The sequence below is a fragment of the Cololabis saira genome, chromosome 6 (assembly GCF_033807715.1).
Source record: "Cololabis saira isolate AMF1-May2022 chromosome 6, fColSai1.1, whole genome shotgun sequence".
NCBI classification, from domain to species: domain Eukaryota; kingdom Metazoa; phylum Chordata; class Actinopteri; order Beloniformes; family Belonidae; genus Cololabis; species Cololabis saira.
The window spans coordinates 2,808,200-2,822,851 of record NC_084592.1 but is presented as its reverse complement, the minus strand read 5'-3'; the positions used below and the strand labels follow the sequence as shown (position 1 = coordinate 2,822,851).

At 38.9% G+C, this 14,652-nt stretch overlaps 1 protein-coding gene across 1 annotated transcript in view; it reads left to right on the top strand.

The window, feature by feature from the left end:
- The window catches only part of LOC133446275 (collagen alpha-3(VI) chain-like), a 103,895-nt gene extending 89,765 nt beyond the window's left edge, over window positions 1–14,130 (top strand). The window contains exons 39-43 of the mRNA XM_061724285.1: window positions 4,354–4,428; window positions 5,466–5,651; window positions 10,664–10,723; window positions 12,138–12,311; window positions 12,771–14,130. Of these exons, the coding sequence (XP_061580269.1) occupies window positions 4,354–4,428; window positions 5,466–5,651; window positions 10,664–10,723; window positions 12,138–12,311; window positions 12,771–12,811 (536 nt within the window). The 3' untranslated portion in view covers window positions 12,812–14,130. The remainder of the gene's footprint in view (window positions 1–4,353; window positions 4,429–5,465; window positions 5,652–10,663; window positions 10,724–12,137; window positions 12,312–12,770) is intronic.
- The last annotated feature ends 522 nt before the right edge of the window (window positions 14,131–14,652 follow it).

The following is a 14,652-nucleotide window of genomic DNA, read 5'->3' as shown; positions in this document are numbered from 1 at the left end:
CTGCATTTCTGACCATTGCCACCGGCAACGTGTGTGTTACACTCCCTCCTGCTCCCGCAGCGTTTATATCCACTCCCGCCCGCACCCGCAAAACGCTGAGAATTCATGCCGCACAATAATAGAGATGCACTGATTTAGTGTCTTCTCCCGTCCCGCAAGAGAAATGTCCAAGACAAATCTATCTGATTTAATGTTAACATAATTGTGGAGCTTGATGGATAATTGAAAGTTCATAGGTCACCTGACAGAAAGTTAGATGCAAATCTGTCATTGTCATCATCGCACAAGCTATTTCGCCTTTTGCGCACGCATCAATTACAGTATGTGATTGAGGTTATAGCAACGAGAGTAGGCTGTGCATAGCTCAAATAACACTAATAAATAACATAAAATAAACAAAGTTAACGAATGAAACAAATTCATTTAACAAATGAATTGCTTGGCCATTACATTGCTGTGGAGGAAGAGAATGTTGCTGACCGACTGAGGTTCCAATCCCTGCGTCTTTGCTCCACAGACACTAAACGCAGTTTGTCCAAATATCTGACTGGCCTTACTTTGTTTTTGTTTTGTAAAGACCTTGTTTGAGATTCTTTTCCACGTCATTCATTTCCATCTTGTCACTAAGCTACATCCCGATCCTGTCGTTTTTTTTTTGGCCGCCCTTTCCCGCAAGATTTTCGTTTTTGTTATATATTTGTCTTTAATCATCACATATTGTTCTATTAATAAACACATTTTTTATAATGTAAAGTTAAAACATTTTACTACTTTGATAATGTATTAAAAATTGATAAAGTTTCATCCACAAATCATCTCAGACCTGCAATCAAAGGAATGGCAGGAATTTTACTCTTCTTGGAGGAGTTTCTATGAGCTTTAGATACATGAACTTACAGTGAGGCAAAAAAGTATTCAGTTACACACCAATTGTGCATGTTCTCCCACTTAAAAAGAGAGGCCTGTAATTTTCATCATAGGTAACTATGAGAGACAGAATGGGAGGAAAGAATCCAAGAAATCACATTGTAGGATTTTTACCGAATCAATTGGTAAATTCATCCATCCATCCATTCTCCACTGCTTATCCGTTCCCGGGTCGCGGGGGCAGCAGTCTCAACAGAGATGCCCAGACTTCCTTCACCCCAGACACTTCAATTCAATTCAATTCAATTTTATTTATATAGCGTCTAATACAACAGATGTTGTCTCTAGACGCTTTCCAGAGATCCAGAACATGAACATAAACATAAACATAAACATAAACCCCTGAGCAATTATTATATAAACAATGGCAGGTAAAAACTCCCTTAGTGGGAGAAAAGCCTTAAGCCAAACAGTGGCAACTCCACTCTACTTCCTCCAGCTCTTCCTCCAGTTCTTCCTCCAGCTCTTCCTCCAGCTCTTCCTCCATCTCTTCCTCCATCTCTTCCTCCATCTCTTCCTCCAGCTCTTCCTCCAGTTCTTCCTCCAGCTCTTCCTCCAGCTCTTCCTCCATCTCTTCATCCAGCTCTTCCTCCAGCTCTTCCTCCAGCTTTTCCTCCAGCTCTTCCTCCAACTCTTCCTCCATCTCTTCCGGGGGGAGTCCGAGGTGTTCCCAGGCCAGCCGAGAGACATAGTCTCTCCAGCGTGTCCTGGGTATTCCCCGGGGTCTCCCGGTGGGACATGCCTGGAACACCACCCTAGGGTGGAGGGAAATGCCTGGAACACCTCCCTAGGGAGGAGGGACATGCCTGGAACACCTCCCTAGGGAGGAGGGACATGCCTGGAACTCCTCCCTAGGGAGGAGGGACATGCCTGGAACTCCTCCCTAGGGAGGATCCAGGAGGATCCGGTACAGATGTCCAAGCCACCTCAGCTGACTCCTCTCAATGTGAAGGAGCAGCGGCTCGACTCCGAGCTCCTCCCGGGTGACCGAACTCCTCACCCTCTCTCTAAGGGAGCGTCCAGCCACCCTGCGGAGGAAACTAATCTCGGCCGCTTGTATCCAAACTTGTATCCATGAACCAAAGTTCATGACCATAGGTAAACTATAGGTCAATTCCTAGGTAAAATAAGTATTTGGTCACCTACAAACAAGCAAGATTTCTGGCTTTCACAGACCTGTAACTTCTTCTTTAAGAGGCTCATCTGTCCTACCTGTATTAATGGCACCTGTTTTAATTGGTTATCAGTATAAAAGACACCTGTCCACAACCTCAAACAGTCACACTCCAAACTCCACTATGGCCAAGACCAAAGAGTTGTCAAAGGACGTGAGAAACTAAATTGTAGCCCTGCACCAGGCTGGGAAGACCGGATCTGCAACAGGTAACAGCTTGGTGTGAAGAAATCAATTGTGGGAGCAATTATTAGAAAATGGAAGACATACAAGACACTGATAATCTCCCTCCATCTGGGGCTCCACCAAGATCTCACCCTGTGGGGTAAAAATGATCACCAGAACGGTGAGTAAAGATCCAAGAACCACACGGGGATCTAGTGAAGGACCTGCAGAGAGCTGGGACCAGAGTAACAAAGGAACCATCAGTTCAACAACAACACCAACATATGTGGACATACTCAAGAAGGATGCAGGGGCCCAGAGTACCAGCGAACTGGAAAGATGTATGGAGAATCGGGATGACTGGAGACAACGATGGACGGCTCGTCTGAGGACGACCTAGAGAGATCAGTAACACACTACGCCACCAGGGACTCAGATCCTGCAGGGCCAGACGTTCCCCCTGCTGAAGACAGTACATGTCCAGGCCTGAAGTTTGCTAGAGAGCATTTGGATGATGCACAAGAGGATTGGGAGAATGTTATATGGTCAGATGAAACCAAAATAGAACTTTTTGGAAACACAATTTGTCGTCTTTGGAGGAGAATGAAAGCTGAGTTGCATCCAAAGAACACCAAACCTACTGTGGAGCATGGGGGTGGAAACATCATACTTTGGGGATGTTTTTCTGCAAAGGGACCAGGACGACTGATCCGTGTAGGGAAAGAATGAATGGGGCCATGTATGGTGAGATTTTGATTGAAAACCTCCTTCCATCAGCAGGACATTGAAGATGAAACGTGGCTGGGTCTTTCAGCAAGACAATGATCCAAACACATCGCCACGGCAACGAAGGAGTGGCTTCATAAGAAACATTTCAAGGTCCTGGAGTGGCCTAGCCAGTCTCCAGATCTCAACCCCATAGAAAATCTTTGGAGGGAGTTGAAAGTCCGTGTTGCCCAGCGACAGCCCCTAAAACATCACTGCTCTAGAGGAGATCTGCACGGAGGAACGGACCAATCACTGCTCTAGAGGAGATCATGGAGGAACCGACCAATCACTGCTCTAGAGGAGATCATGGAGGAACGGACCAATCACTGCTCTAGAGGAGATCTGCATGGAGGAATGGACCAAAATACCAGCAACAGTGTGAAAACCTTGTGAAGACTTACAGAAAACGTTGGACCTCTGTCATTGCCAACAAAGGCTATATAACAAAGTATTGAGATGAACTTTTGTTATTGACCAAATACTTATTTTCCACTATAATTTTCAAACACATTCTTTAAAAATCAGACAATGTGATTTTATGGATTTTTTTTTCATTTTGTCTCTCATAGTTGAGATATACCTGTGATGAAAATTACAGGTATATCTAATCTTTTTAAGTGGGAGAACTTGCAAAATTGTTGGTTGACTAAATACTTTTTTGCTCCACAGTATGTTAAATCAGTAGGTTGGTCTGTTTTGTTTTGACTCAGCCTTTGTGTTTTTCTGAGGCTGTCTTAGAACAACTGATGAGTCACCCACATAAACGAAAGGTTTCTTTGCTCTGTGTTTTAGTTTGGTAATAGAAGCCACAAAAAAGGCTCCTGGTGGTTTAAAACCCCCCTTACAGTTTAATTACAAGGTTTTTAATAGTCACATGCCCTTGAATGCTTGGATTTACACTGCTAAGTAATGTGAATACTGCGACCTTGCAGACACATTTGTTTGCCACATTACTCTTTTCAGTCTATTCAGATTGACCCCAGATGCAACAAACAGTTCGTGGATAATTACAGCAATCAGGGCGTACTTGAACATAACTATGTGAATTAAAGCCCAGTCTGATTATTTTTTTTAAACTGAGATTTTAACCCATTTTCAAAATGATTTAAAAAATATGGTTTCTCTTCACAGTTTTGGCTTACTGTTGTAGATTTGTGGAATTGGCTTGAATTTTATAATGATAAAATCAGCAACACTATTAATTGTGCACAAGGTGAATGGGTGTGAATACATTCTAATACATAATAGAGTTGAATTTGAAGCTGCTATTGTTCTTGCTGTATAAATGCACATCATCACTCTTTTGTTTCACTTCACAGAAGCAGCAGGGTACAAACAAGTTAACCAAATCATCAGTGTCAGAAATGCTACACGCCTAGACACACCACAAACTGGTAAGTGGCTTTACACCCAATTGTCTGTCTGTATTTCAAATGTGAACATTAGATGTCTTTATTGTCGCTGAACAAGTTCAGTGAAGGCCCACTTTTGATGTTATGGTCAATCTCCTGATGTCAACAGCATCCATAAAATACACTACAGTGATAACGAAGAAGAGGTAACACAATGTTATCTTTACAATGGCCTATATAAGGATGTTTTTTCTGGGCTTCTTAGGCCATATGAAAGCCATTTAAAGAAAATACAAAGAAGGAAGGTAGGAAAGGATATATCAGGGCTATCAGCTATCGTGAAAATGGACAACACCCATATGTTCAATTAATGAGTTCATGTTGTAAATATCATATAATTAACTTATTCGCGACCGCTCAAAATGTCAGTATCGTTTCTTGACGATAAATTCTGTTCTGTTAGAGAAATTTTGGAGGAAAATTGGTTCAATTGGAAAACATTGTTGCTTACAGTACTGCTGCCTTTTAAGAAAGCTGCTTGATGTGCAGAAGAATATATGTAGGGGCATAAATTAATGAGTTTCTTTGAGTATTCAGCTTCTTCCAATCATAATAATTAAAATAAAAAACACTGTTTATTTTTTTAAGAAGTTAATTATTGTACTACTCCAATGAGACCTTGTGTATTTGGGATTGTTCATGTAATAACAACCTGGACCACACTAATGCATATTTCAGAGGACTAAAATTAACTAACACTTTACGGTGACTGTAATTTTATAACTAACTTTTCAATTTACCTCTGAATAATCAAAATGAATCCTTTTTAATTCTACTTACACATGTCATTTTTAAATGCAATATCTCTAAATAATGCAATTATCCTGATGTCTGTATTATTTTAAATTATTTTACTTTATGAAAAGAGTCATTTGACCATATAAAAACCTTTTCCTTTTGGCTAATAATAAACATGTTTCTTTTTGTTGTAAATTGAATCTAAAAAACAAACTCCTCCTCTCTCCCTGTCTGTCCTCCGTCATTGCTATTCTTGCTATTTGTTGTTTTGCATGTTCTAGTTAACGAACTTGCCGACCCGTGCTCACTTGACTATGACGCTGGAATGCCGTGCACAGACTATCAGGCTAAGTGGTTCTTTGACAAAAAGAACGGGTTCTGTACACAGTTCTGGTATGGAGGTTGTGGAGGGAATGAAAATAGATTCAACACTGAGGACCTCTGCATTAAAAGCTGCCTGAGGTCAGGTAAGTTTGGCCAGGATCTCTCTAGGAATGAGTCGCTGCTTGCAATGGGTACACCACCCCTTATTATTACAATACAGAGGTAAACTGTTTAAACTAGGGGTCGGCAACCCAAAATGTTGAAAGAGCCAAATTGGAGTCTTGTACAAGCCTTAGAATGAAGGCAACACATGCTGCATGTTTCTATATTAGTTATAACTGGGGGGAAGATTTTTTTTTCATTATGCACTTCGAGAAAAAAGTTGAAATGTCGAGAATAATGTCAAAATGTCGAGATTTATGCTGAAGTACAATCTTGAGAAAAAAGTCGAAATGTCGAGAATAAAGTCGAAATGTCGCGAAAAAAGTCGAAATTTCAAGAAAAAAGTCAAAATGTCGAGATTAACGTTGAAGTACAATCTCGAGAAAAAAGTCGATATGTTGTGAAAAAAGTCGAAATGTCTAGAAAAAAGTTGAAATGTTGAGATTAAAAAAGAAAGGAAAAAGGAAGAAAAAAAGAGAAAAAAAGGAAAAAAAAGGAAAAACATTTTTGAAAAAGCTCCAGTAGCCACTAGGGCGGCGCTAAAGAGCTGCATGTGGCTGTAGAGGGTTGCCGACCCCTGGTTTAAACTATCAGCACATACAATTAGCAGACTGGTTATAAACAAAGTACTTTTTTTATTATTATGTTATGATGCATCCTGTCTTTTCAGATAATTTCAAGTAATTCTCACTTTAAGCAACAATGCTGTATCAAACAGTCAAATATACAATTCATCAAAATATATTTTTTTTGTTTTAATTTGCTACGCTATATAAAGACTTGATCGAAAACATTTCAGTCACAATTTTAAATGAAAACTAGATGCTCTCATGTGGGAAGCAGGATGGGAAATTAGAACTAGCCACAAGCCAAATAATTTAGGTAAGCAGATGGTAGGTTCCACATTAAAAATAAATAAATAAATGAAAAAGTATTGATTTGATACTGAGTGGCTACATTGGTAAGAGATATTTATTTGTCATTTTGACTAAAACAAAGAGGTAGTCTTATGAAATGTTTGTGTATGTCCGTGCATGTGTGTGTGTGTATATGCAAATGTATATGTTAGGTTTTTTAAAGGCCTCAAATAAGTACTGAAAAGTACTCAAAAAAATGCATGTTTATAGCATTGATGAATTGTCAAGGGATAATTATAAAACATTACTCACGAAAGTAGCCACTCATTAATATGGTTTTATTTTAAATATGCTAGGCAGGAGGCAGCCATCTTTGCCTCTGTTGATGTAACAGGAATGGTTCCATATCTGGAACCAGGAGTTCTAGATTTGGTTGTTGCTATAGAGAGTCTAGAGAGACCCGTACAGTTACCCCAAGAACCAGTGGTCCATGGACATTAATATTTGGACACGAATCCAGTTTCCTGATATTTATATGTATTATGTATTATGTATTTCTACGCCGGGGAAATACAGGAAGCAAAGCTTGAAGGCAGACAAAAGTCTTGATGGTTGGTCCTACTTCAAGGCAGGATTTGTTGTAGAAATTAAAGTGATGAGGACACCGATTTTTATGATTTGACCGTTTAACGTTAGCTACCCAAAAATCCAACATTACCTGATACAAAATGGGAACCGCAAATCCACGTTTTGGTGTCTGGAATCCAGTTGTTTCTGTGAATTGCAGCGATCCATTTGTCTCGCTTAAGCTTATTTTTCGACCGCGGGCTAGCACGCAGCTCCCGAAGCTCCGGCCTGCAAACATGCACAAAACTTTGGATATCAAGAATATCCAAAGTTTTGGCAACATATACTCCAAGATAAATAAAGAGTTTAAGATCTTAAATGGTACATTTTGAAGCTGAAGTGAGTCTGCACCTGCCCCTCCATTAACTGTAAACATCTCATTCTTGCTAAGATTTCATTTATATCCAGTGAATCTGCTAAATGTGTCTAAGTTTGAGAGGACTGCAGGAATCGAACGTGACAAGTCAGAACAATAACAACAAAAGATCATCTGCGTAAAGCACCACCCTCTGTTCCACACCATTTCTGACTAAATCTCATATCTCAGGATGAGACCACAAAGCAATTGACAGAGGCTCCATCACAATAGCAAATAGGAGTGGGCTTAAAGGGCAGCCTTGCCTTGTAGAACAATGTAAAAGAAAATATTCAGTTTATACCATTCGTCCTGACCATGGCCTGAGGAGAAGCATATAATAACAATGAAACAAAATGTATCCCAGAACAAAATTTACCAAAAATAAAAAAAAAAAGATAATCCCGCTCTACTCTGTCAAACGCCCTCTCAGCGTCCAGAACTACCAGAACTTCTGGAAGAGCAGTTGGACGGAGTTATAAACAGGATTAAACACCTTCCTGAGATTAAAAAAGGAGTGATTATTACAAATAAACCTTGTTTGGTCAAAAGATATAATTCAAGGTAGGACAGCTGCCAAGCATCTGGCAAAAATGTGGACAATATCTTGAAATCAACATTCAACACACTGATGGGTCAATATGATCACATGATAGTGGGTCTTTGTTCTTTAAGATCAGAGAGATGCAAGCCTGGTTTAAGGTGTGGGGAAATGTGCCAGCAATGTAAGATTCAGTGAACATCTTTAATGCATGAGGGGCCATTTGTTTTCAGAACATTTTATAAAATTCAGCTGGAAAGCCATCTGGACCCGGACTTTCCAATTCCTCAGCTGCAGCCAGAAGTAGAGTAGAAGTGATGAGCCGATCAAAAAAGGAGGTCATATCCACAGAGGTATGGGACAATCAGATGAATATAGTGATTTATAGAATTCCATAAAAAAGAGGACCAGATGTTACACCGGAGCCAGTCTCAATTTGAGGGATTAACTAAAATGCAGATATTTGATGTAGTCGATAGGGCAAGAGTTTACTAGTTTTATCTCCCTGTTCATAAAATTTAGACCTTCAGTGTATTAGAAGTTCAGTAATGTACTGTGACATGATAATATCATATTCAGCCTTTAAAGTAATTCACTCCTTATAAGTGTCAGGTAGTTTTGACTGCGTATGAAATCCATCAATAGTTCTATGTTGAGATGGCTTGGGTAACTTCTCTCTTCTAGACTTTACCTGATGAACCGTAAAGGAAATAATCTCCTCCCTGATAATGGCTTACATTGCTTCCCACAGCAAAGAGGCTGTGAGAAATTAATTGTGTCCAGCCGCCATGGAGGCCATGAATTAACAAACTTTTGGACATATTTACAGCCTGAAATGCAGGATAACAGTTTGTTGTCCACTAAAAAGAAGTCAATTCGGGTATAGCTATGATGCATATATGAAAAGTATTCTTTTTTGTCTGGATTGAAAATATGCCCAGGGTCAACAACATTAAACTGCTGCATGAAGGCTTGAATCATTTTAATTCAATTCAATTCAATTCAATTCAATTCAATTCAATTCAATTCAATTCAATTCAATTCAATTTATATAGCATATATTACAACAGAAGTTATCTCTAGGCCAGAGACCCAGGACATGACCCCCGAGCAATTATTACATAAAGAGTGGCAGATAAAAAAACTCCCCTAGTGGGAGAAAAGCCTTAAGCCAAACAGTGGCAAGAAAAACTCCCCTTTTGGAGATGCTAAAGATGCCTTTAGCTGGCATCTACCAGAAAACCACACAGACAGGTGGAAGCAGCAGTGGGATGATCAGAGGGGGGGACTGCAGGTCAGCATGTAGCTCCTGAAGCTCTGGCCTGCAAACATACACAGGAAAGAAAAAAAGGGGGCAGACCAGCACAACAAACTATAAGAACAATGGACAACAATAATGATTATGAGATACTTAAATTAATAAATGAGAAAGGAAGACAGGAAGGCCCTGCGATGGACTGGCGACCTGTCCACGGTGTACCCCTGCCTTTTGCCTGAAATTGGCTGGGATAGGCTCCAGCAGACTCCCGTGACCCTGTACAGGATAAAGCAGGTTTAGAAAATGGATGGATGGATGGATGGATGGATGGATGGATGGATGGATGGATGGATGGATGGATGGATGGATGGATGGATGGATGGATGGATGGATGGATGGATGGATGGATGGATGGATGGATGGATGGATGGATGGATGGATGGATGGATGGAAGACAGGAAGAAGAGAGAAGGATGGGTGATGGGCACCGCCCAGTGGATCATGTTGGTGCCCCCTGCAGCAGAGGCCTATAGCAGCATATCTACCGCGAAGCTATATTTGAAACTAACTATTATAGTCTTGTTCTATTGCTGCAACTATGACTACTGACTCTAACACACTAGACTTTACACTAACTAGAGGTTTACTAACACTAACTAGAGGTTTACTAAACACTAACTAGAGGTTTAGTAACACTAACTAGAGGTTTACTAACACTAACTATAGGCTTTACTAAACAGAAACATTTTAAGTTTGGTTTTAAAGATAGAGGTGGTGTCAGCTTCCTTAACCCAGATAGGAGGTTGGTTCCATAGTAATGGTGCCTGATAGCAGAACGCCCGCCCTCCAAATCTACATTTAGATACTCTAGGAACTATGAGTAAACCTGCACTCCGAGAACAGAGAGCCCTGCCAGGAACATAAGTAACTATCAGGTCTTGTAAATCTGAGGTCCAGTAGAACCAGTATGGACACTAATCCCTTATCTACTTCATGATGTTGGTAATAAAGGTGGATCTACAGCCTATTAAATCAAAAGATGTAATTAGTTTATGCATAGCGCTGCTGCATACTGTCTTAGTTTTTGTTCAGTAAATAATGATAACCCTTTGCCCATGAAATAGTAATCTTATATATGAAGTTGATGAATTGACTGATTATGTTTTTAATTACCAAGTATAAAAAAATACAAACTATTTCAACTAAGTAAAGGAAAAAGCAATTTGGGGATATTATTGATTTACCAAAGATCATGACATGAATTGTCCAAACTCTGAAGAAACCTCTATCTTGTCAGCAATTTGTGAAATCTACAGTTTTGGGATGAAATTATATTTATGTCTATGTTTCCACAGCAGCCGCGCCACAGCCAGAGGAGCAGAAGGCTGAACCGGTGGAGATTCTTACAGCTCCTGGTGAGACCTCATTTTCACTCAAAAACTATATTTACTTCATTCCCTTTTACCTTTTTCATTTTTGTTACTTAAAGTCTTTGTTTTTTGAATTTACGACTATCATGGGTAAGCCCCCTTATGCAAATAGTAGTCATTGAAAAGAAAAAAGAGCACTATTTTGTCTAGTTTAAGAAAGCAAACATTAAAACATTTATCACTGCAACTTAATTCTATTTCCATTGCAGAGAACTGCATTCTCTGACATAAAAATAAATAAGCAGCGATGAATGGGCCCTCGCACCCTTGTGCACGTTCAAGCGTGCTGCAGTGGAAGATGTCTTATGTAGATTCTTCAGGCCTGGACATTTAGCGGGTGACACCACCCACGACTCTCCATATCAAACCATTCAAAAGTTATGGCAGAAAATAGGGACTATCAAATATCGACAAATCAGAAGAAGGGACGGGGTTAATTTGCACCAATTAAGGTGAAGGAGTCAAAACCGAGTCCGATGACACCACCCACGAGTCTTTATATTAAACCATTCAAAAGTTATGGCAGAAAGTAGTAACTATCAAATATGGACCAAACAGATGAAGGGGGGTGGGCTTTTTGGCGTCTATCGTCGCCACGGTAACGCTTTTGACTGAGAAAGTAATGCGCATCGTCGAAGGATCGAGACGCACATTTTGATGTATAACACACCTGGGTGCACGTTACGGTTTGGGCGAAGAAGCGGCCGAAGAAATGGCATAAATTGCGCCAAAATTACACGATTAATTCAAAATGGCCGACTTCCTGTTCGTTTTCGGCCATGGCGCCAAGAGACCTTTCTTTAAGTTGCGACATGATACAGGCGTGTAGCGATTTTCATGCATGTACGTCAAACTGTATTGTGGGGCTTGAGGCACAAAGTATTCTAGGGGGCGCTGTTGAGTACTTAGGCCACGCCCTTTAAATATCACATTTTTTGCCGGGCCCGGCTTGCGTGCAAAATTTGGTGACTTTTGGGGCACGTTTATCGTTTAGGGGGAAAAAAGACCCTCGTTTCGTCGGAAGAAGGAAAAAAAAAAAAATCCTACAGATACAATAGGGCCTTCGCACTGTAAGTGCTCGGGCCCTAAAAATGGTGTTCTATCCCAAACATAGGCCTTCCTCTGTTTCCACTTATATGACCTAATTCAGGGGTTTCCAATTCCGGTCCTCAGGCCCCCCTGCCCTGCATGTTTTAGATGTTGCCTTGCATCAACACACCTGATTCTAATTAACTGTCCTCATTAGCTTGTCATCAAGGTCAAGGTCTGGTAATTGTACTGATACATTTAACTGACTCATTAATACTTAGATATTAAGAGTAATTTGGAGCATTTAACCTGCGTTTTCATACTTTTACTTACTGTTATTCTCTTTTTTCCTTCCATGTGACTTCTACAGCCACTGAAATTTGCCAGCTCCCTAAAGAAGAAGGTACTTGTGCCAAATTTGTCCTCAAATGGTACTACGAGGCCGCCACCAAGAGCTGTACACGCTTCTGGTATGGAGGCTGCGATGGAAACCAGAATCGCTTTGACTCACATGAGCAGTGCGTGCAGACTTGTGGAACAGCAGGTAAATGTTCTTGTATTGATAACTATCTTTTAGTGTCCATTGGTGTTTTCATTTCTAATGCACTGGTTAAGTAACAAATGAATGGAGATAATGAAGTAATTCCTGAGAATAAAGTTGCAGAGTTTCTTCAATAGTAGAAGCTGTATTATGAATATGTATATTCATAATACACATATTCATAATATACATTATATATATATATATATATATATATATATATATATATATATATATATATATATATATATATATATATATACATATATATATATATATATATATATATATATATATATATATATATATATATATATATATATATATATATATATATATTGGATCTTGGCAAATAATCAGAGTTGAACATTAAGCACTGCAACGTGAACGCAGACTAAGACTGTGTGTGTTTGTGTTTTGATTTGTTTTTCTTTTTTGTCTCCCTTTTTCTTCTCCCACTAGTACCGGTCAACCAAGAAACACTCACTTCAATAAGAACATAGGACAAAAGTGACAGATATGGCCAGCTTTTATCTTTGCATTGGGATTCTTCGGAGAACCATCAAAACTGACCATACTGTAAGGATGCATTATCAAAGCAATGGAGGCTGCACTGGATTAAACAAACAACAACTTTATCCCCAATTTTCTTAAAGTATTCTTTTTTCACAACAAGAAAGAAGGCAACACGATTAGCTGCACGAATCTGTTGATGCTAAGTGGTATGTTTGCTTTACAGATGGAGAATTGAGCACATACAACATTTTGTAATTTTCTGGAACAGTGACATCTGACAAGGTTTAATAGTCCTCAAAATAAAACACAAATTAATATTTTGAAGATGGATTATCAATAAATAAATGAATGTATAACTGAGAATATTCTAATGCAGTAATTTTGTTTTGTGTAGTGTTTTTCTACAATTCACACTATCATTGCTAAACCTGGCTGAAATTGTTGTCATACTTGATCCCTGTAGAAACATGAATTCCCCACTTTACCACTGGAAAGTCCACAGTGTGTTTCACAGGTTTTATATGGGAGTGTGTGGGTATACAAGCGACAGTGCCCAACTCTCAGATGCACATGTTAATGTCATATTAAGTGCATGTCTGGGTCTTTTGATTCAACAAATGTTTTCCAGCTATTGAGAAATTAAATGTACTTTCAGACTGGTTTGGATTTCTTTATGTCATTTGGATATACTGAAGTTTATGTTTCATTTGAGTGTACAGGAAATAAACATGACTTCAACTTTTTAGTGAACATGAGCAACTGACTTGTTTAGAACTATATGTTAGAATAAATAAAAATTAGAAGAGAGTTTAAAGTGTAAACATATGATGTCATATGTGGTGGGGGGGTCCCAAGACATTATATTTTGACTTGTATAAGTAACATAATTGGGTATATCTGAAAAGGTTTTAGTTTAAAAAGTGGTATTTTCCTCAATAGAAAAAATGTGATCATTAAAAAGGCACTTCTTTACATATACATCCCTCAATTACCTTTTGTTCTTTCCTCTAAGACTTAAGTATTAGTGGGTGTGTTCACTATTAAGAAATATTTTCATACATTTCAAAAAAAGTGATGACAATATCCTGAATGTGGTGCTGTAAATAAGAATGGTTTGAATTAAAAATTCAACATTTATTCAAAACATGTGAAGGCATAAAAGAATAAACTGATAACTTCTCTGAAAACTTTGAATGAAGACCTTAGCTTTTGAAAAACATGTTGTGATTTGGAATCAAGTTTGTTATGTATTCTTCTTTGCCCCAGTTGTCTTGTGAAAGGATCAATAAACTGTTTATTGCTGCCATCTGTGTCGTTTAAAAAAAGAAGAGTTCCAATGGAACTAATGGTGGAACTTCCCCGCGGGCTCAAGGGAAACTCTAAATATATTACCGTACATTCTTATCTGGCACTGTATTTTTGACAGGACTGTTTTGCAGAAGAGCAGAAAATTCAACGAAGCCTGACTACAAAGACACGGGGGTTTAAAAAAATGGAGAGCAGGGCATGTGCAGTGAGGACACCGTGCAGACACACAGTTTTAACTGAAGATCATCATATTAACAACAAAGCAAAAAATTGCTCAGGCATGGAACATGACCAGTTAATTAGATTTTTTTTATAACTTTCATTTGCAAAAAAACCTTTGCCTCTCATAGTCTATGTAACAAAAACACAGAATCCCTCAATCCCAGACACAACACACGCAACAATTACCCATTTGCTATTTTTAATTACCTCTTTTAACATTTTCTCATCCTTATAGTCCTCTGACTTTTAGCTAATCTCATTGGAATGTCCCTCAGCATATCGTATGTACTTCAATAAG